Genomic DNA, 20,805 nt, shown 5'->3' on the forward strand with positions numbered 1-20,805 from the left:
TGTTTAATATTATTTGAATATATTTTATTTGATATAAGTAATAAATATTTTTAAGAGTATTTTTAGTATATTCAACTTTAATAGATAAATATATAAATTATATCTACGGCATGGTTAAAAATATCTACTGTATCGGGTGAAACAATTGAAACGTCCGATAAATTACCAAAACTCAATATTACTCAATACCGAGAAAATGTCTCCTTTTAAAACTCAACACCCCTTGGCATGCTAAAATTGAGATAATATTGTTATTCTTTATATATATATATATATATATATATATATATATATATAATTGCTATTATGAGCGCCGGTTCGGTGCGCGCCTGGATCTCGGCCGTCCGCTTCCGATCGCGATAAACGTAGCCCGTTCGATTGAACAGTGATTCTCCTCGGACCTTCGCCGCTTCCCGCCGCCCGTTCATCGCCGTCCGACCACCAATTGCCGCCGGACCGGACCCGTTGGAATCGCAACTCGACGGCGGTCCGGCGGGTGCCGAGTCCGGCCCCGATTCGGCCGGAATCCGGCTAAATTCCGGCCGAAATCGGCCAACAGACACTGTTGGCCGATTTCGGCCGGAATTCTGACGGATTCCGGCCGAATCGGGGCCGGACTCCGGCCCCGGTCGACGCGCCGGCGCCGGGCGAGTCGACCGCGCCTAGTCTCCGGCCCCGATTCGGCCGGAATCCGGCCGGATTCCGGCCGACAGGGGTGCCAGGCACTGTTGCCCTTGTTTCGGCCGGAATTCCGGCCGGAATCCGATGCCGGAACGTGCGCCGGCGAGTCGCGATTCCAACGGGTCCGGTCCGGCGGTCGTCGGTGGTCGGACGGCGGAAGCGCGTGGAGGTCAGCGGTCGGCGCGCACGAGCGCGTAGGAAGCCGGCGCTCATAATAGCAAAACTCTATATATATATATATATATATATATATATATATATATATATATATATATATATATATATATATATATATATATATAGTTTGTTTCCATAAAAAGATAATGCCAAAATCGTAGCATTCCAAATGAATACAAACACTGGCTTCCTCCTTCCATCTCCCTTCTTCAGCAAAAGATGGAATCCGCCACCCCCACGGCCCCACACAATCGGCCTCACGACCATCTGTGAGAAGGTAAATCGGAAAGTTGCAGTTAGCCACTACAGGAGAGGACATTGCCTCGGTTTCGCCGAGATTCGACCCTTGTCCACTTTAGCAAGTCTGCCCCATAGTAACCAACTCAACTATGCCACGGAGCATTCCATCTCTCATACATTGGGGCATTGACACAATATCGAACAATATCATTCCAGTCAAAGACCGAGACACCGACACAGCTCAAGATTTCAAACCTTGATCTACAAATTACTGGTTTGACTTGTCAAACCATTGACCCAATAGTAATAGTAGTTCAATCTCCGATCCAATTTTCAAAAACATTGATGCTTTCTTAACCTCATGCGACAAGGCATGCAAATCAAAGGTTATGACAATGTTATCATCCAACTCAAAGAACCGTGGTATTTAGTTACTAATCAACATCAATGTCGATATTTAAGATTGCCTACAAGAATCTTACTCATCCAGTAATCTCAATGGGGGCCCTTGACTAAAATGGCCATTGGACAAGTGTCTACTTACAGCCTATAAAAAGGGAGCTAAGACAACTGAAAAGAAGATTTTTGGAAGCATTGGAGTCATATGTATTCATAGAGCTTTAGGTGACAATTAATCATCACCACAAGCTAATCACTTAGTAGTCACCACCTTGGAACTCCTAATTCTCTTCATTTCAGCCCTAGCTAATTACTTCACCACACCCCCATAACCTAGCTCCACCTCAACCTCAGTTGTCCAACCTAATTCTGCATCCATCTATCTCAGATGATCTGGTTATAACTTAATTAGATTCACCATTTGCCTAAGTTCCTTGTACACTGCCCAAACTTAACCTAAAACTCTAACTAGCATGATTGAACTCTTCTTATCCTAGCCTTTTCTAGCCAAGTTCCTCATCCAAGCTCTGAGCTAGACTCACAGGCAGGCTCTGAGCTAGACCCAAAGGCTGGCAGACTTGTGTATCCATTACAGTTTTAACCATAACATATAGAAATCAATTTCATTGCTCATGATGGAAAAGTGCAATCGACCACAAGTTAGTATCTTCATGGCATGCAACTGAAACAAGTACCCAATTAGTATCAAAACATATGATGGTTTCAGAAATAAATACCACAGTTTCAGAGTTCAGTGAAGTTTGATCTTGCAAAATCATTAAGTTGTTAAGTAGAAATAACAATATCTAGCATTCCACATGGAAAATGTTGCTTTCAAAAGGTTCTCAGAAAGAGAGGTGAAAGAGGCACAAATTAAAAGAAAATTTGTTCAGAGAGTATCAGATGTGGAATAGTTGAAAGAAAAATAATCACTTAGAATCATAATTGATAATCATCACCTACTTTCTTTTGAATTAATTGTCTGACAAAAAAATAGCAAAATAACTGAGCAAATTACTCTATAATATAGTCACACATAAGTGTGATTTTTAACTTGATCCATTTTGCTTTAAACTTTCACCCAAATCCAAGCAACAAAGAGGAGATAAGTCCCAGATATCTGTATAATTCTTGTTTTCCCATTGAGCTTGGCTAACACTATCTTTATTTTTGAATAATTCTGGAGAATATTATTCTGCGAATATATTTACAGAATAGTTTCTTTTCTGATAATTCAAACATTGAGGTTAAACTAACATAGTAAAATTATACAAGCAGAAATTTAACATGTATTAGAAATAGGTGATCCTGTGTTGGAATTCTACATGTAATATTTGTCCAGTTTGGTCACTTATTGAACTAATGACAATAGAATTCCGTCAAAGCCGAACCGAATCCAGTGCGTCAATTCACACATACAGATCGATCCCGTACATAATATCTCATCCTTTTGAATGAGTGGCCAAGCAAATATACTTAATGGAAATAATAATAATAATAACAACGTTCGACGATCATGCAAAACCGAAGAACAAATCAAAGAAAAATATCCGTTCCACATACAGAAAAAAATTATCCGGTAAAAAAGTTATGTATTGCACATCTAAGAACACACAATCCCAAATTTGAGCTAAAAATAACACACCGGCGAGAACCGATCATTCCTAATAGACGGAAACCTCAGGATAGTCAAAACTACACTCAAAATCAACAATCAACGAATATTGGCTAGGACAAATGGTACCTTAATGACAAAATCCCGCTCGTTGGCGCGAGGCTCCATCAGCGGGAAGGAATCGATCAGCGAGAACTGCGCCAGCTTAACAGATGAGGAGCAGATCGGATCGAGAAGGTTGTGCAACCCTAATATCTAGTAAAATCCCGTTGAGAGAGAGAGAGAAGAGCCCGTAGAGATCAAGGCTACGAGTGTGGAGCTACGATCAAGGAGGGGGAAGAAGGCGGAGCGCCAAGGGAACCGGGAACGCTGGGCTATCAGCCACGGCAGCTTTCCACCGACGCATACCCTTGTCTTCGTTATGTGATGATTTATAAGATTTCTTCGTGAGGAAGCCAAGAAAGGGGCAAAAGTCAAAGCATGGCCTTTATTTTTTTTCACATTTCATTTTTGTTATTAAAAGATTATCGTACTAAAATGGTTATCTCACGTATTAAAAATATTCAAACAATAATAAAAAGTTAATTAAATGTATCGTAGCAATTTAAAATATCTATTTTTTAAAAAAGTAATATGGATGTATTTTGGACAAAAAAAATTAAACATATCGTTTTTTTATTTCTGAATCATTAGTACTTTTTATCAAAATGACATCTATTTTTTTATTATATCATATATATATTTATTTAAATATCTTCTAATAATAAGTTTTATTATTTTTTTATATTTTTTTCAATACTATTATTTTCATCTCTAAATGACTCTAGTAGTAATCGACTCATTTGGTTCAATGTTTTAAAAATTTAATCCTCTAGCCTTTTATTCCTACTTTGAATAACGACGGAAGTGGGTCCTCAAATAGTGATCTCAGCCTTTTATTCATTTATTAGATAGATGATAATCACTAGAAGAAATGAATATAATGATTAAAAATTTTGTTCATGGATCTCATCTACAAGTATTGAAAAATATTAAACTAGACATAAATACAAGAACAAATCATTTTTATATGGTTTGAAACCTATGGTTTCTATTGAATGACCTACTAATCTGTAACTTGGATCACTCTTTGAGCATCAATCGACTATTCAAATATTGATTTGACTCAAATAATGATTTTATGGTTTTATAACTTATCAAATACTACCTCTGAGTTTCTATCGATTAATTACTTCCTAATCTCAAAGATTCACAATCTACGCATACTCTATTATAACACGATAATAAAAGTAATGTTTTAAAAGTTACAATGATAACTTTTACAAACATACCAAACATATTTTTTTAAAAAAAATCTAACTTTGTCCAATATCATTTACAATATAAATTTTTTTATTTATTTCTTTATTATAACAATCATAGACATCTTGACTATTAGGATATTAAATTTTCAATCGTCAATCGATCATTGTTCATCAATAATCGACTAATGGTCATAATTATTATTACTTCTAAGGTTGAATATGATTATGTATTATCCCTGTCCTTATGAATGTAGGTCACTCAACATTCAACTTATCAAAATCTTATCATTATAGTCTAACTTTAGCCCTATGTTATCTATTATTTGGTTATACACTCCTCGTATATCCACCCGAACCCTTGACTCCTTCACATGCCATCCTCCACACATCATACTTACATAAGTTCGCCTCTAAAGGTTGTCATCCTCTGACGCTCCTTGTTCTACGTTCTCTTAATTTGCCTTACACAACCTTTTTCAATCTCTATAAAACTTGAGTAATTGATATTCTACCAACCTGACCACACCATTTAGTTTAATGCTCTAGAGTTGCTTCACATTACCTTAATACTTTCATTTTCCAGTCGCTCAAATGTCTTATACCATTTTTTTTATATCTCAACAGACTTCCAAGTCATTTAGAGTAACACCTTGGCCACACCAAACCACCAACCATATGAGCTCTCTAAGCATCATGGAGTCCCAGGGGCAATGGTGCAACGGTAGGACATTCGGATTGTAACTCAGGGACCCGCGGTTCGATCCCTAGCTACGACGTATTTGTAGGAATTTTCCTCCAAATGGGGAACGCAATCAAAGGATGCTGGGCATACGGCGTATTTGCAGGAATTTTCCTCCAAATGGGGAACGCAATCAAAGGATGCTGGGCATCTGGATTGGCCGCCGTATGCGCTTCCCGATTTACCCTGATGGTCGGTGGTAAACTTCCGTGGGACCGGACCGACCACCCCCAGAGATGTGGCTACTGGGATTATCATTTTTTTTCTCTAAGCATCATGCGGTCCCCGGGGCAATGGTGCAACGGTAGGACATCCGGGTTGTAACTCAGGGACATCTAGATTGGCCGTCGTATGCGCTTCCCGATTTACCCTGGTAGTCGATGGGAAACTTTCGTAGGACCGGACCGACCATCCCCAGAAATGTGACTACTGGGATTATCATTTTTTCTCTAAGCATCATGCGTGTTCTTTCAATTTCTAACACACTCAAATACACACATCAAATATAATATTAATATATTTAATTTAAATCCTTTACTCAAATATTAAAATTCAAGGTTACACCGAATCACACGGGATACAAGTGCATCAACAAAATATATAACTCCTACCTCCTAAAAAAATTTCTCTAATTTATCCTAATAGAACTAAATCAAGCTATTCACACTCAAAAATTTAGTTCTACTCTAAGCTAGCCAAAAACAAATAGAACTTAATTTGAACTCATATAATCCTAAATCATCACTCTACCTAAATAGTTCGATCCTAATCTAATTTGATAAATTTATTTTCATATGATCTCATAGTTATAAATTCGAGTTACGAAAATAATCTCTTACAATATAAGAGATCTGATTTTTTTTTTCTAGACCCGTATTAATGAAAGTTTGGCTATCGGACAATCCTTATGTCAGTAATTTAGGCATAATCGTAGTCCTAAATAATTTTATATTATCGACCTTAAATGATTCATTAATAAATTTTACTCTTGTGAAAAATTGAAGGATTCGTGGGGACCGCTAAGATGGAACCATGGCATGTGTAGCTCGGACGGTTCAGATCGACTACCTCAAGAAACGGACCCTCCGCCACTCCGCCACAACAGCAATTAAATACCCGCTAAATTACATTTCTACCCCGAATTCAAATCGTCTCAAATCTCCTCCGCTTCGGCGCTTCTCTTGTCTTCTCCTTCCCTCATCGTCTCTCTCTCCGTGTCTCTGCTCCGATCTCGATGAAGACGCTTGCGAACGCTAGAGGCGCAAGGGTTCCGCTTTGCGAAACCCTCACCCCGTCTTCCCAGAAGCAGCGCCCGCCTCGGATCCCCAAGGAGAATGTCGATCCCAACTCCACTACGCCGGAATCATCCCCTTTCCGGTCTCCGTCGACCTCCGGAAAGCCTCTCTCCGCCAGGAACCGGAGCCCACTCCCTCCCAAACCGCCGATCCCAGCGGCGAACAGTGGCAACCCGCTCAAACGGAAGCTGACCTTGGAAACCCCCGCTGAGAGCAGCGGGCCTCCTTCCATGCCGTCAGATTCCGGTGTTCAGGTCGGACGTTGGCCTCTCATTAGAGATCACGTGAAAATCTTGGTCAATGTTTTCGTTTGAAGGCAAATTGCATTTTCCATTGATTGCATCAGGTGGTTGTGCGAATGCGTCCTCCAAGCAAGGAAGAAGAATACGGAGATCTGATCGTAGAAAAGATCTCCTCAAACTCCGTCTCGATCCTTGACCACACATTTACCTTTGATTCAGTAGCTGATACCAGTTCCACGCAGGTGAATCTCAAATGTCATATTTCCGATCTGAAAGTTATTATTTTTATTGCTCCAGTGCTTTTCCACGCATTTTGAACTTTATCATTGAAGTTATGCTGTTTCATTCTTATTGTTTACAGGAAGACATATACCATCTCGTTGGAGTTCCACTTGTTGAGAACTGCTTGGCTGGGTTCAACAGTTCCATATTTGCATATGGACAGGTATGCATTTCTGTTTTTAAGAGAGATCAAGTTCCTTATTCTTTATGCAGCTAAAATTTTGTCTACAAATGAAAAATTAACTTTTTTCAATCTAAATTTGTTGGGAAAGACTGGTAGTGGGAAGACATATACTATGTGGGGACCTCCAAGTGCCTTGTCTGAAGATTCTTCATCTAGCAGTGAACGAGGTTTGACTCCACGTGTCTTTGAGCGACTCTTTGCTCGCATAGATGAAGTGAGTAGCTTGTACTTGTCCCCAATACTTCATTTGAGGCCTTTGTTTATCCTTTTCCTAAAAATGAAATATGCGCTTACGACATTGTCTATATTATAGGAGCAATCTAAACATTCAGACGAGCAGCTGAGTTACCAATGCCGCTGTTCCTTTCTGGAGGCATGTCTGCTGATGCTGCCTTGCAATGGTGTAATTTCTCTTAGCTTCTTGTTACTTCATAATCTGTCTTGTTTTTGGCTTACAGATCTACAATGAGCAAATTACTGACCTCTTGGATTCAACACAAAAGACCCTTCAGGTGTAACACTTATCTTGGATTTTCTTTGTTGGTATTTATCTCTACAATTTATTTACTTAATGGTTTGGTATATCTTTCAGATTAGGGAAGATGTTAGAACTGGCATTTATGTTGATTATTTGATAGAGGAATATGTATATTCCATGAAGGATGTTATCTGTCTACTGACAAAGGTGCATCTTGGTTACCCTTCTATTTTTTTTGTTATGTAACTTGTTGATTTGTTATGTCTTTTAATGAACTTGGTTGTGAATACCAAAGATACATACATGAATGATAACTATGTGATCTTTGATAAAAAAGGAATAGTAAGTTGTGCTGTCTTGAAAATGCTACAAATATGAATCTTGATATTTTATGTCATCGTCATCATTTGCAGCAAGCTATGTTTGTCCTAACTATTTGAGGTTGATTGCATGAATTTTAACATTTTATATCTATTTTCTAAAATATTACCATTGGATATTGTACATACACTCAAGTGGATAAAAATTACACACATAATTTCTTTTTGTAAAAATGCTTCTACTGTTATATATTTTACATATAAATTGATAGATATATACAAGACCCAAAGTATCATTCTCTACTAGAATTTTTGTTTTTAGTCATATTGATACTTTTCTACTGTGTTGTGCCAACAAATGACATGCTGTTACATGCTTCAAAGCGTGTTTAGATAATCTCAAATGAGATTTAATTGTATAATATTGCTCCATTAAACTTGTTTACCACCAATTATAACACCATAGCAATTAAAAAGTTAATCAAATTAAAAAGGTAGTGTAACAATCTACCAAATAAATAACTAATATCTCAACTATCCTAATTAATATCAAAATGATTGTTGTACATTAGATGAGAACATTAGTTTTATAGTATTATAGTTTGATAAACCTTATGATTTTTCAAGACTCGGAATTAATAATGCTCTTAGGAGATTTGGTATTGAAATTTATTTCTCCATGTCTATAAATATATTTTGATTAACAATTAGGAGTTGGACTTAGATTGTCACAATTTTTACTGGTACATATATAGGTACAAAATATGGATGGATCTCAAGTTTCTCAACTTGGGCATCACTTCTCTTTGCTAGTATTTGTTCTCTAGTCGATGTGCACCCTCTTCTGTTGCCCTTTCTTTTTATAGTGTTTTATCTCTTCCCCATGACTGATAGAAGAGAATAGAAGCATGTGTCATTATAAGAGAATATTCCTATCTTGATCGGTACTCGCTAAAGTAGGTGTTGTCTTGGTTGGTACTATTTAAATTGTGTTGTCACAAATGACACATTGACATTTGCTTGTTTGATGGTGGTTGGAATGATATGCTTTGGCAGTGCCACTGGTATCGATTCGCTCTTGATCATGCACGTATATCTTTTTATAAAATACTAATACCAGAAATTAAGTATGTTTTTAACTGTATTTGTCTACTGACCTGCTTTTAGAAGCTTATGAATTACTAGTACAGTCAAGTCCAAGATCTTTCCAGTCCTTTTTCAATCATTCTGTAATTGTGTTGTTCAATATGCATATATGCAGTTCATATCCTTTCATATTTCTGCTCTTCACCTTCTTTAAGGTTGATGACATTTACATGCAAAATTTTGAAATTTTTATATCACAGGAATTTCTTCAATTTTTCCTTCAGTGTCTGTGGTAATTGTTGAGAGCCTCAAAAATAGCAAATTTTGGCTTAATCAGTTTTTACGTACAAAACATCATTTCTTTATTTTGCTTTTCTCTAAAGATGTTTGTGAGACCCATCCATTGTTGTTGTTGGAGATTCTTGTATCACATAGTTTGATGAGCATGTAAGGCACCTGCTATCAAAGGTAAAATTGAGTAATGTCTTCATTTGAGTTGATGGAAAAAGTCATTTGTTAAGCACTATTTTGATTTTTGAACTTGTTTTTGTTATTTACTTTGCCTTTTTTTTCTATTTTTTAAAAATTATTTTTCCATTTTAATTTTAGGATTGTTGCTTTCTTGAATTACCTTGAACACTTGATTTTCTTTTTATGGAAACTCTTTGCATAATTTCTTTCTCATTGTTGCTTTCCTGGATTTAATTCATTCAGATCACGTACATGTTTATAATCCTCTATTGCTTTTCAGGGATTAGGAAACAAAAGGATTGGTTCAACCAGTGTAAATGTGGATAGTTCCCGTTCTCATTGTGTGTTCACTTGCATCGTGGAATCACAATCTAAGGTACCATATATTTTTCATTTACGCGACAATAAAGGTTAATGTTGGGAAAATAGATGTAACTAAAATGTTAAAGGGATTTAAAACCACATATTTTGTCCCTGCAAAATTGTAAAATTTTTATAAGCAATTCATTTGGTTGTGAAGTCTTGCCTTATTTTACTTTATTAATTTTGAGTTCTACATGGTACTTTAGTTTTGCAGTATAAATTTGGTAAACAATGGTTGCCTAATAATTTAAGTTGAATTCTTGAATAACATATCTTATGTAGTTTCTTCGGCATTAGTTGAAAAAGCCAACTCAAAATATCTTTTACAATATAAAAACCTTTTTACATTGAAATCCAATAGATTAGACAACTCATTGCATTTACCATTTATTTCTTTGATTATGGAGTTTATTTATAATTTTGTTTTGTCTTTAATGTTGTAGAACATGAGCGATGGTGTAATCAGCCTAAAGACTAGTAGGATCAACCTTGTTGATCTAGCAGGATCTGAAAGACAAAAGCAAACAGGTGCAGCAGGTGATCGCCTGAAGGAGGCAGGGAATATAAATCGCTCCCTTTCACAGCTTGGGTACGATTCCACTTCCCATGGACTCAGAGTGTGTACATTGAGTTTGATATTCTTACAATCCACTTCTAGGAATTTCTAGGTTGTATATCCATCCTATATGACCCTCCCCTTGTACTTTTTGATAGTTTCGTCTTGATAAATCTTAAGAGAAAGGGAGAAGATCCTATATATCTGTATCAAATAGAGATAGGTAGGCGCAATGAACACCAATACAACATAATCTAGAATGCTTAATGAATTACTCAGAAAATCTGACACAACACAACACAACATTATTATAAAAACATGATGTGCCTAGATTTGTTTGTCCAATAATATTTTAATAAAACCTTTAGTGACCTTTTACAATTTTGTACAATTTCTATCACTTGGTCAGACCATCAGGCAAATTGAAAATTAAATCCTGGGCTTAGCCCTGTCTATAATTTTAGTAAAACACATGTTTTGTGTATCGGCACATTAACTAGTTAGATTTACCTTGTAGAATTCCTAATGAAGCCAGTCCCAAATTTGTTACATAATAAGGTCCTCTATTAATGTTGAAACATGTAAAACTCCAAAATAGTTATTATTCACACATATATTAATGCGGCTTCTAGCTTTCCATCATGAATCGACTCCATATGATGTTAAAATTGGATAATCAAGTGTACATTTTTGTATATTTGAAACCTTGTCATCGACATTGCTAAGATGCATTTATATTAAAGAAATAATGGCAAAGGTATTAGATAAATAATTCATCATTATTGGTGGCTAGTCTATTACTGATAATAGAGAAGTGCAAATAATCAGAATCAGTTAGTCTTTTGGAATCCATTCTGTAAGCTAAGTGTATTAGCCGAATTGGATGGATCTATTAATCAATATTTGATCATTAAGAGCCTACTATTATACTGCTAAATATGTAAATATTTGGTCTATTTCACAAAGTGTATACTATCATTTAAAGCACCATTTTGTATGAGTTTGATATCGTATTGTGTTGATACTTTTGCATGCTTCATCAAGATTAGATGCGTGATGAGATGAATTTAGATGCGTGTTAACCCTCTTCCACTTAGTTTCTTTACTTATAAAGTAAAAGTAATGGTATAACAATTAGATAGTCAATTGAATTAAAATTTTAATATACTACTTACTATGGAAACTACTTGATACTCTTCGAGATTGTGATGAAGGGTGTCAAGGTAAATTCGATTGAATTTTACTCATTTAATCAGTGTCCATTCAGTTTTTTTCTTCTAAGAATAAATTTACAACAAAAAATAATTCATTAAATGAACTTTTGTTGTAGCACACCCTGTCAACATTCAACACACTTCCACATGCATCGGAGTGTATTGGGATGAATTGAGAGTCTTTCAATATTCTTTTATTTAACTTGTTTAGTTTTAAAAATAAGTTTGCAGGAATTAGATAGTTTGTTGAATTTCTTTTTATAAAAAAGAAGTTAAAATAGGACAACATATCAACCAACAAATATAGTCTGAGATACAATTTAATTGAATTCATCTCAATGCCTTTCGATGTATGTCAAAGTGTGGCAAAGTATGTCAAGTGTTGGCAGCACAGTGAAATGCTCTTTAGAGAAAGCACTATAGAAGAGATTGCCCATGCCTATCAAATAGCTGAGATCAGTAATTCATCAGAATGTTGTGCTGCCAGCACAACATGAAACTTGAAGCCATGGTCTCAAGTGCAAATTATTAGTAATATTTTAGGCATCACTGTCATTGCTGACATGTGTTTATGTTAAAGAAATAATGACAAAATTGCTGAGATAAGAAAAGTGCAGAGGATCAGAATCATAGGATTTGGTACAAATGGACTCATGGCCTGGTGGTAAAGTATCTCTGCTTCTTCAGATAAAGCATGAGTTGAATCTTGGTTTGTAGGATTTTGGAATACAATCTGTAAGCAAAGTGTACTAGGTTGATTTTATTGATGAATCAAGTTTTGATCATCAAGTGTTTACTGTCTACTATTACTGTTGAATCAGTTATTTATTAGTCAGCATCTTAAAGTGTCTACTATCAATGTGGGAACATGTCTCAATTTGTCTTAACAGAATTGTTCTCACATATAGCTTGGCTAAGTTTCTGGATTTGTGTTATGAAGCCGATCATTGCTTCCATTTAAGTTGCGTAATGCCTCAACTATCTATCATTAGTACACATGCAAGTATCACTGTCATTGCTGAGATGTGTATATGGTAATGAAATAATGAAAAACTGATTGTGCTTCTTTCGCTCCATTTTGCAAGTTACTAGATTCATGCCATTAAATTTGTAATTAGTTCATCAATAATTTACTGTCACTAAGTTATGGGTAAAGCTAAAGGGGGTGAACTATACAAGTTCACAATACCATTTGATTAAATGAAAGGAGAGGTTTCGGTCTATAGAGTGGACCTTGCCATAGAATCGAGGAAATGCTAGAAGCTAAAAGATCAAACAATACAATCCCTGAATCATAAATGTATATCATAACGAAATTGAATGTGTAAATATTGGTAACAGTATATCAGGATCGACAAGTTACTCCGTTGAATGAGTTCCCTGCTTCATGAGAGCATTATGTTGTTTCAAGCTTGTAGCTGCTACAATGTTAACCAATAGCATTTTCTCCATTGCCTTCCCCTTTTTCCATTATTGTTGAAATGTGATTTACATTTTCCTACAAATTATATTTTCTGATAGTTTTTCTTTTTGTGTCACAGAAACTTAATTAATATTCTTGCAGAAATTTCACAATCTGGAAAGCAAAGGCATATTCCCTATCGTGATTCTAAATTGACATTTTTGTTGCAAGAATCACTTGGTGGTAATGCCAAATTAGCAATGATTTGTGCTATTTCACCATCACAGAGGTAAATAAAGAGCATTTCAATCTTACCACTAATCCATTCACTCTCTGCTTTTCTGATGGCTAACTATGATATATACAGCTGCAAAAGTGAAACTTTCAGTACGCTGAGGTTTGCACAACGAGCAAAAGCGATAAAAAATAAGGCAGTTGTAAATGAAATAACACAGGATGATGTGAATGTCTTGCGTGAGCAGATACGCCAACTAAAGGTAATACTTCTTTGATGATTCTTTACTGGTATTTTTTTTGTTTGATCATGTAATAGAACTTAAATCAAAATGTATTGTCTTGTCAATAGGATGAACTTCTACGCATGAAATCTAATGGATCTACAGGAACAACTGGAAGTTTTTCATCAGCATGGAATGCTAGGCGTAGCTTGAATCTTTTGAAAATGAGCCTTAATCACTCAAACACACTTCCCATTTTGAAAGATGACACTGATGTAGAGATGGAAATTGATGAAAGAGATGTTGAGATGCCATGCACTGGAGATATACATTTAGATTGTCAAGCTAAAGAGCCTATGAGGTTTTCTACCTCACAAGAGGAGCTTCATGAGCTTTGTGAAGCACAGATGGATGATGAAATTCTCTTACCAGTTTCTAATGCACAAAAAGGAAACAATGTATTAGAAGAGAAAGAACCTGTTATTTGTTCAGAAGAAACTCACAAACCTTCTAGCTCTACGAGTATGGTTAGCCCACCCTGCAGCATTGGGATTGTTCCCTGTCAGACATCTTCAGTTCTTATAACACCCACTTTAAGCACATCACCTGTCACTGAAAATTACAGTAGAAAGAGTCTTAGAACATCATCATCTACATCAGCATCTCATAAGATTTTGCATGACGATCTCTCCGGAGCACCAAATGTATCCATTGCTTACGATTCATATCCTTTAAGCTCTTCTTGCAGTCGAGCAAGCAAGAATGAGAACCTTGCTGCAAGTCTGCAACGTGGCCTTCAAATTATTGATAACCAGCAGCGTAGTTCAGCAGTGAGAAGATCAACATTCAGGCTTTCTATTTCCCTTGCTGATAGCAAGCCAGTTGTCCCAATAAACAAGGCTGATGTTGGCATCCAAACACTTGCTGATGATTCAGAACTGGCTGAGTTAGCTACATATGTATGTAGTTCTTGCAAGAAAGTAGCCTCAACTGATGAGTGTAACAATCCCAATAATGACACAACGCTGCAATTGGTACCAGTTGATGGATCAGTATCGACTGACAAACTTAATTCAAAAATTCCCAGGGTATATTGAATATTCCATGAAAGTTTTTCGTTTTTCCTTCAATGTTTTCTTATGAGATATTTAATGCTTATTATACTAGATTATTATCTCATTCTATGCTCTTCTGGCACTATAGGCAGTGAAGAAAGTCTTGGCTGGGTCTATCAGGCGAGAAATGGCTCTTGAAGAACACTGTTCGAAGCAAGCTGCTGAAATTATGCAACTAAACCGTTTGGTGGAGTTTCTTGTACCTGTATAGATTCTTATCAGTTGAAATATATTACGGTTTTTAAATTGATACTTCCATTGCAGATACAACAATACAAGCATGAACGAGAATGCAATGCCATAATTGCTGAAACACGTGAGGATAAAATTTCTCGGCTTGAAAGTCTTATGGATGGTATTTTGCCAACAGAGGAGTATATGGGTGAAGAATTTGTTTCTCTCAAGAATGAGCATAAGGTCTTGTGGTTAATCTGCCTATTAATGCTTTATTTATCTAACCATTCAGTTGTAGATAATGCTATTTTGCAAGTTATCCATTGATATGTAGCTTCTGTTTTTCATATATAGCTTCTAAATGAGAAATTTGAGAATCACCCAGAAAGTCTACGCCTGACTATTGAGTTGAAAAGGATCCAAGAAGAACTAGATGGCTATAGAAACTTTTTTGACATGGGTGAGAGGGAAGTCTTGATTGAAGAAATACAGGACTTGAGGAATCAATTGCAATATTACTTGGATTCTTCAAATCCTGCTAGAAAACAGGATTATTTGCTTCTAGCTGCTCATTCCTGTGAACCCAATTCGACTCCTATCTGTACGATATCTGAATCAGGTGAAGAAAATAACAAAGGAAAATTAGAAGCCGACGAGTGTAATTGGACTAAAAGGGAGAGTGAATGGATCATACTTTGTGAAGATCTTAAACTTGAACTCGAAGCAAATCGATCTCTTGCCGAAAGGAGGAAGGTTGAACTTGATTCAGAGAAGAAATGCACAGAGGAGTTGAAGGAAGCACTTCAGACAGCAATGCAAGGTCATGCTCGTATTCTGGAACAATATGCAGATCTCCAGGAGAACCATATCGCTTTACTTGCTAGGCACAGAAAGATCATGGATGGCGTTGAAGATGTCAAAAAAGCAGCTGCTAGAGCAGGGGTAAAAGGACCAGAGTCAAAGTTCATCAACTCCCTTGCTGCTGAGATTTCTGCTCTAAGAGCTGATAGAGACAAAGAACGACGATACTGGAGGGATGAGAACAAGTGTCTTAAGGCTCAACTTAGAGATACAGCTGAAGCTGTACAGGCTGCTGGAGAATTGCTTGTGTGCCTGAAGGAAACTGAAGAAGCTGCTAAAATTGCTGAGGTATTTACACTTGCTATTTTTACATCCACATCAATTTCATTTTACATCTGATTTATGTATATTTTTTGACCGATTGTATAATTTATACTTTAAGATGTGTTGTATTATTTTTTTGCACACTTCTATAGATAACAAATTTTAGCATGGAACTTATATATATATAGATATATATTGACAGGTTTTCTTAAAGTTTAAGCATTCAGGGACAAGTGGTAAGGCAATAAAATTTAATTTGATATGACACATAAATTCAGTTATTGGGTATGGGTTAGTTGAATCTGGGCCCACAAAAGGAGGGGCTCTTTCTTTACTCGATTTTGCTCATAATGCTTGATTTGATGAGTTCAAGATTCAAAACTACTAGCACAGAAAGGCACTATGGATACTTGTTATCACTTGACACCTATTTTATCCACATTGCAGAAAAAGGCTCGTTTGGCTGAGCTGGAGACCGAGAAGGCTCACGAGGAGATCACTAACTTGAAGAAAAACTACGATAGACAGATTGTGTTGCTAAACCAACTTCTTGCAGATTCACGTTTGCCTAAAGAGGCTTTGGTATTTCCTGTGCTTACTGAATCTAAATTGACGAGAAATGATGCTGGTGGGAGTCTCACTGACCAGCGATGGCGAGAGGAATTTGAACCTGTCTTCGAGAGGGAAGCCACCTCCTTCTCTAAGGATACAAATCCCACTTCATGGTACTCCGACTATGACCGGTGCAACATCTGAAAACAGTGGTGGTTGTAGGCTGTAGCCGAGGAGAACGTATGTTGTAAAACTTCACATGTGGATTGATTGATCTCCAACTCATTGTTGTGGGAACTGCTTTGTATTCTGTGAAATTACCTAGCCGAGTAATTCCTAATTGTAATCCATCATATGCGATGTGTCAGTACATGATAATAAATATTGAACATAATTTTGTGTATCCTTCAATTTAAGGCCTGATTGAATTAGTACTGGAAATACAGAAATGCTGCAAAAACTAAGATGGAGATGATAAAGGGTGAGGTTACCTGCTATTTGAGCCCCGAATGCTTTTGATTATGTAAGGATTCAGGGTTCAACCCAATTAAAGTTTAAATAAATTTTATACGATCTTTTCTTGCTTTCTCATTTTAAAAAAAAGTTTAAAAACTTGGCATTGATAAGCATTGCTTGAGTAGCATCCATGTTAGATTGTGACTTCTTTGTAAAAAAGTGGAATTTGTCATTTCAACGGTTTTGCACGGTCAGTCTTACGACTATTTGTGAGGAGGTAAATTGAGAAGTTACAGTTGATCACGACAGAGGAGGGATATTATTTTAGCTTGGTTGAGATTCGAACTCCTTATCCTTTTTTACAACTCTGTTTCATCGTAACCAACTCAACTATGCTAGGGACTAGTGTTGTGACTTGATATATGAGTAAGTTGGTTATTTTTAGGGATGATAAAGAGTCATATTTGAATCGAATTTTATATTCTCGATTGTTATTTCTATTTATTATATAAATCTTCATCTGATATTCGACTTTCATCCTTATTTTTATACCGTCGACAATTCATTAACTTCTTATCCAATTGCCACCTCTAACCATGGTCCCAACTCATCTCGGGTCAACACGACCATGGTCAAAAACACATACAAAACACACATCCAACCCATGGCAGCCTAACTATTATTTGTGATGCCACGTGGCAAATTTCCATCTATTTTAAATTCCTCATAAAATGCTATCCAATCTAATGAAAGGGGTAGGCCGATGGACCGGCCCAAAAGAGAGTCGTAAGGCCCAAAGCGGAGAATTACAAGGCCCAAAATAGAGCAATAATTGGATTCGGTTGGAGAAATGGAGGGGCCTTTGCTGAACAAGACTAGACCAAATTTCCAACACAAGTCGCCGCTCCCCCACCATCGCGATCCTTCTCGTCTTCACCAACCTTCTCCACCATCGCTCACGCGGGAGGAGATCGGAGCCGATAGAGACGACGTCTGGGATACCCTTGCAAGAGAGAGAGAGAGAGAGAGAGAGAGAGAATGGAGGCAGAAGGAGGTAGCGCCGGCGGCCCTTCCCCTTTCCTCCTCAAGACCTACGAGATGGTGGATGACTCCTCCACTGACGACGTCGTCTCCTGGAGCGCTTCCTCGAAGAGCTTCGTGGTGTGGAACCAAGCGGATTTCTCCGCCCGCCTCCTCCCGACTTACTTCAAGCACAACAATTTCTCCAGCTTCATCCGCCAGCTCAATACCTATGTAAGCCCGCTGAATCTCGACGCCTGGATTTTTTTTGTTTTGTTTGGTTGAATCTATTTGTGTTTTTTTTTTGAATTTCTTGGAAAAATCTGTTTTTTTTTTCTGTTGATTCCGTTGGATTGAAATACTTGTCCGTCAAAAGCCTATTCGCTGCTTTGGAATTGGGAAATTTCCTGAGTTCGTGTAGCTAGATTTGAAGGAATTGGCCAATCAATCGAGGTAGAAATTGATTCTTTATGCAGGGATTCCGAAAAATAGATCCCGAGAGGTGGGAGTTCGCCAATGAGGATTTCATCAAAGGGAGGAAGGATCTCCTCAAGAACATCCGCCGCCGCAAGCCCATCCACAGTCACAGCCTCCCGCCTGGCGGTGCTGTCGCGGATGCTGAGAGGGTCGCTTTACAGGACGAGATTGACCAGCTGAGAAGAGAGAAAGCCAGCCTCGAGGCGACTCTCTGGAAGTTCGAGCAACAGTGCTCAGAGATGCACAACCAGTTCGATGATGTCGAGCAGCGAGTGGCCAACATGGAGAATCGGCAGCTGAAGATGATCACATTCCTGCAACAGGCGATGCTGAACCCTCGGTTCGTGGAGACTCTTGCGAAGATGGCTACTTCCTCATCCATGGACTTCTCAGCGATCCACAAGAAGAGAAGGTTGCCACTGGGCTCAGAGAACAGCTTGTGTGATGACCATTGCAGCACATCCAAGTTCGAGTCAGGGCTCGTGCTCAATCAGGACTTTTGCGATAAGCTGAAACTGGAATTGTGCTCGGCTTTTCAAGACAGGGATTTGGTCATGGCGAGCACTCAGAGCTCCATCGAGGACACCGGTAGCTCTCGCGAAAAGCAATTCGACTACGGGCGTGGTGGCACATCAGAATGCCTGCTGCCATTGACGCCCGAGACATTGGAGCTCTGTGACACCGGAGCATCTATTTGTCCAACAAAAACTCTTTCACCTCAAAGGCGACATGACAATGGCGAGGGGAGCTTTCCCTGTCACTTAAGTCTAACACTCGCATCATCTGGAATGGAACTGGATAGGAATTCAGCAGATCAAAGGGAAGAAAACTCCATGGAATTGGACAAAGTTGGCACGGATGGGGAAGAACTTGGTAGTCTAGTGTTGTTAAGTAGCCAAAATCCTGCAGCTGAATCAGGTGGCACAAAAGCTGCACAGGCACAACAGAATCCAAGAACTAGTGAAGAAACACATCCGAATCATCCGGTCAGAGTTAACGATGTGTTTTGGGAGCAATTCCTAACCGAAAGGCCTGGTTCTGATGACACCGAAGAAGCAAACTCTGGTTCGAGGGCATATTCATAGAAAAGGTGTGGCTATGCAAAAAGGATTTGGAAAAAACTGGTCTGATCTTCCTATAGAGTCATTGTATAATGTGTAGTTACTTCATGAAATCTTCAGGATTAACCTTTTTCAGCGTGGTGATGTTCTTGCTCTTAGTTAGATAGACACTGGTGAGATTTGTTGCTCTGTACGCAAAGTTATTTATTACAAATTTGAAATGTGTGGTGGCTCTGATGAGCATAGGGGTCGATGATCAGCTATGTTTCACACTCGACACTTGATATGTGGTTCTCACCTGCATTTGTTCTACTGTGTACTGTGAATGAGCATCATGATGATTGGCAATAGAATCTGCTATATGTAGTTCAAAACAGTCAATTAAAGGAATGTTTAGAAGGTATCATGGTTTTTGATTATTAGAGTGATGCTTTGTTAAGTTTTTTTGAAGAGTGTATGATCATGTTTGAGTTCTAGAGAATTGCTAGATGGAGGTAAAGTTGTAGAAATATCAAAATAAAGAGTAGTTTTAAACTCTCCTATTGGTGGTCACTTGGATTAATGTTTATTTTTTACTTTATTTTTGAGTTTGTTTTTTAAAATTTATATAATAATTCTGATAAAATTATTATATAAACCTAAACCTATTAATTTTCACAAACAAGCACTCTTAAATTTCTTAAAAATTATTTAGTCTATGTTTCCCTAGATAATTATTTTTTGTCTTCAGTTTTAGATAATTAGCTCCATGTAACTCTTCTTTCTTGTCATATAGATGCTCAAAAAATTAGATATCTAAATTATAAAATAAATAAATAATATAATAAAAAAATAACTTAAACATTTTTATCAGAGATTTTTAATTCAACGGAAGAGATATTTTGCAAGGGAATTTAAAAAATCAGGATGAAAGGACTTAGTATAAAAAAAATTACTTTTTAAAATTCTTGCATAATATGGATGAGTAAACTGTGCAAGTAATGAAGAAATTCACGAAGAAAAAAATGAAATAAAATAGACACAAAATTTTTATGTTATTCAAAACCACAATTAATATTCCCGTGAACTGCGAGGTGAGTTGTCACTCAAAAATAAAAAATTATTATATTTCCTTTTTTAAAACTGAAAAATCTTTTAAAAATTCATTTTACAATAACAACAGAATCTGAGTAATGGTAGTGTATAGCCAAAAAAAGAAAACAATAAAGAAAGAATAAAACCACAAACTCAAAAGTCTTAAAAAATAGAACACACTTTGCTGTCACTTAAATGTTGTAGAATAAGTATTGTTAGTAGTTAATTGTGTCATCAATAAATCA

General features: G+C 37.0%; 2 protein-coding genes across 2 annotated transcripts; both read left to right on the forward strand.

Annotated features, from left to right (window-relative positions):
• The first annotated feature begins 6,389 nt into the window (after positions 1-6,389).
• On the forward strand, positions 6,390-16,676 carry LOC141820284 (kinesin-like protein KIN-12A). The gene is made up of 16 exons (XM_074707573.1): positions 6,390-6,704; positions 6,797-6,934; positions 7,054-7,137; positions 7,247-7,372; positions 7,472-7,531; positions 7,617-7,670; positions 7,751-7,843; positions 9,794-9,889; positions 10,320-10,465; positions 13,188-13,337; positions 13,416-13,545; positions 13,635-14,594; positions 14,710-14,808; positions 14,886-15,038; positions 15,150-15,944; positions 16,368-16,676. Exons 1-16 carry the CDS (start codon positions 6,390-6,392, stop codon positions 16,674-16,676), a joined length of 3,708 nt encoding a protein of 1,235 aa, XP_074563674.1.
• A 1,142-nt stretch (positions 16,677-17,818) lies between these two features.
• Positions 17,819-19,880, forward strand: LOC141820289 (heat stress transcription factor A-5). Its single transcript, XM_074707579.1, has 2 exons — positions 17,819-18,182; positions 18,425-19,880. The coding sequence occupies exons 1-2, from the start codon at positions 17,967-17,969 to the stop codon at positions 19,508-19,510; spliced, it is 1,302 nt and encodes a 433-aa protein (XP_074563680.1). The 5' UTR covers positions 17,819-17,966; the 3' UTR covers positions 19,511-19,880.
• Positions 19,881-20,805: the final 925 nt, after the last annotated feature.

This window comes from Curcuma longa, unplaced genomic scaffold (genome assembly GCF_044706935.1).
Source record: "Curcuma longa cultivar G26 ecotype Majalengka, Jawa Barat unplaced genomic scaffold, ITB_CL_G26_1.1 utg31682_np1212_342060_RagTag, whole genome shotgun sequence".
NCBI classification, from domain to species: Eukaryota; Viridiplantae; Streptophyta; class Magnoliopsida; order Zingiberales; family Zingiberaceae; genus Curcuma; species Curcuma longa.

What these genes read in the sequence shown, in the direction of transcription:
- LOC141820289 (XM_074707579.1), top strand. Translation starts at nt 17,967, where the DNA reads ATGGAGGCAGAAGGAGGTAGCGCCGGCGGCCCTTCCCCTTTCCTCCTC. An exon ending in TCCGCCAGCTCAATACCTAT is followed by an intron (nt 18,183 to 18,424) that starts GTAAGCCCGCTG and finishes TTCTTTATGCAG; the next exon opens with GGATTCCGAAAAATAGATCC.
- LOC141820284 (XM_074707573.1), top strand. Translation starts at nt 6,390, where the DNA reads ATGAAGACGCTTGCGAACGCTAGAGGCGCAAGGGTTCCGCTTTGCGAA. An exon ending in TCTTTGCTCGCATAGATGAA is followed by an intron (nt 7,373 to 7,471) that starts GTGAGTAGCTTG and finishes TCTATATTATAG; the next exon opens with GAGCAATCTAAACATTCAGA. An exon ending in CGCTCCCTTTCACAGCTTGG is followed by an intron (nt 10,466 to 13,187) that starts GTACGATTCCAC and finishes TTTGTGTCACAG; the next exon opens with AAACTTAATTAATATTCTTG.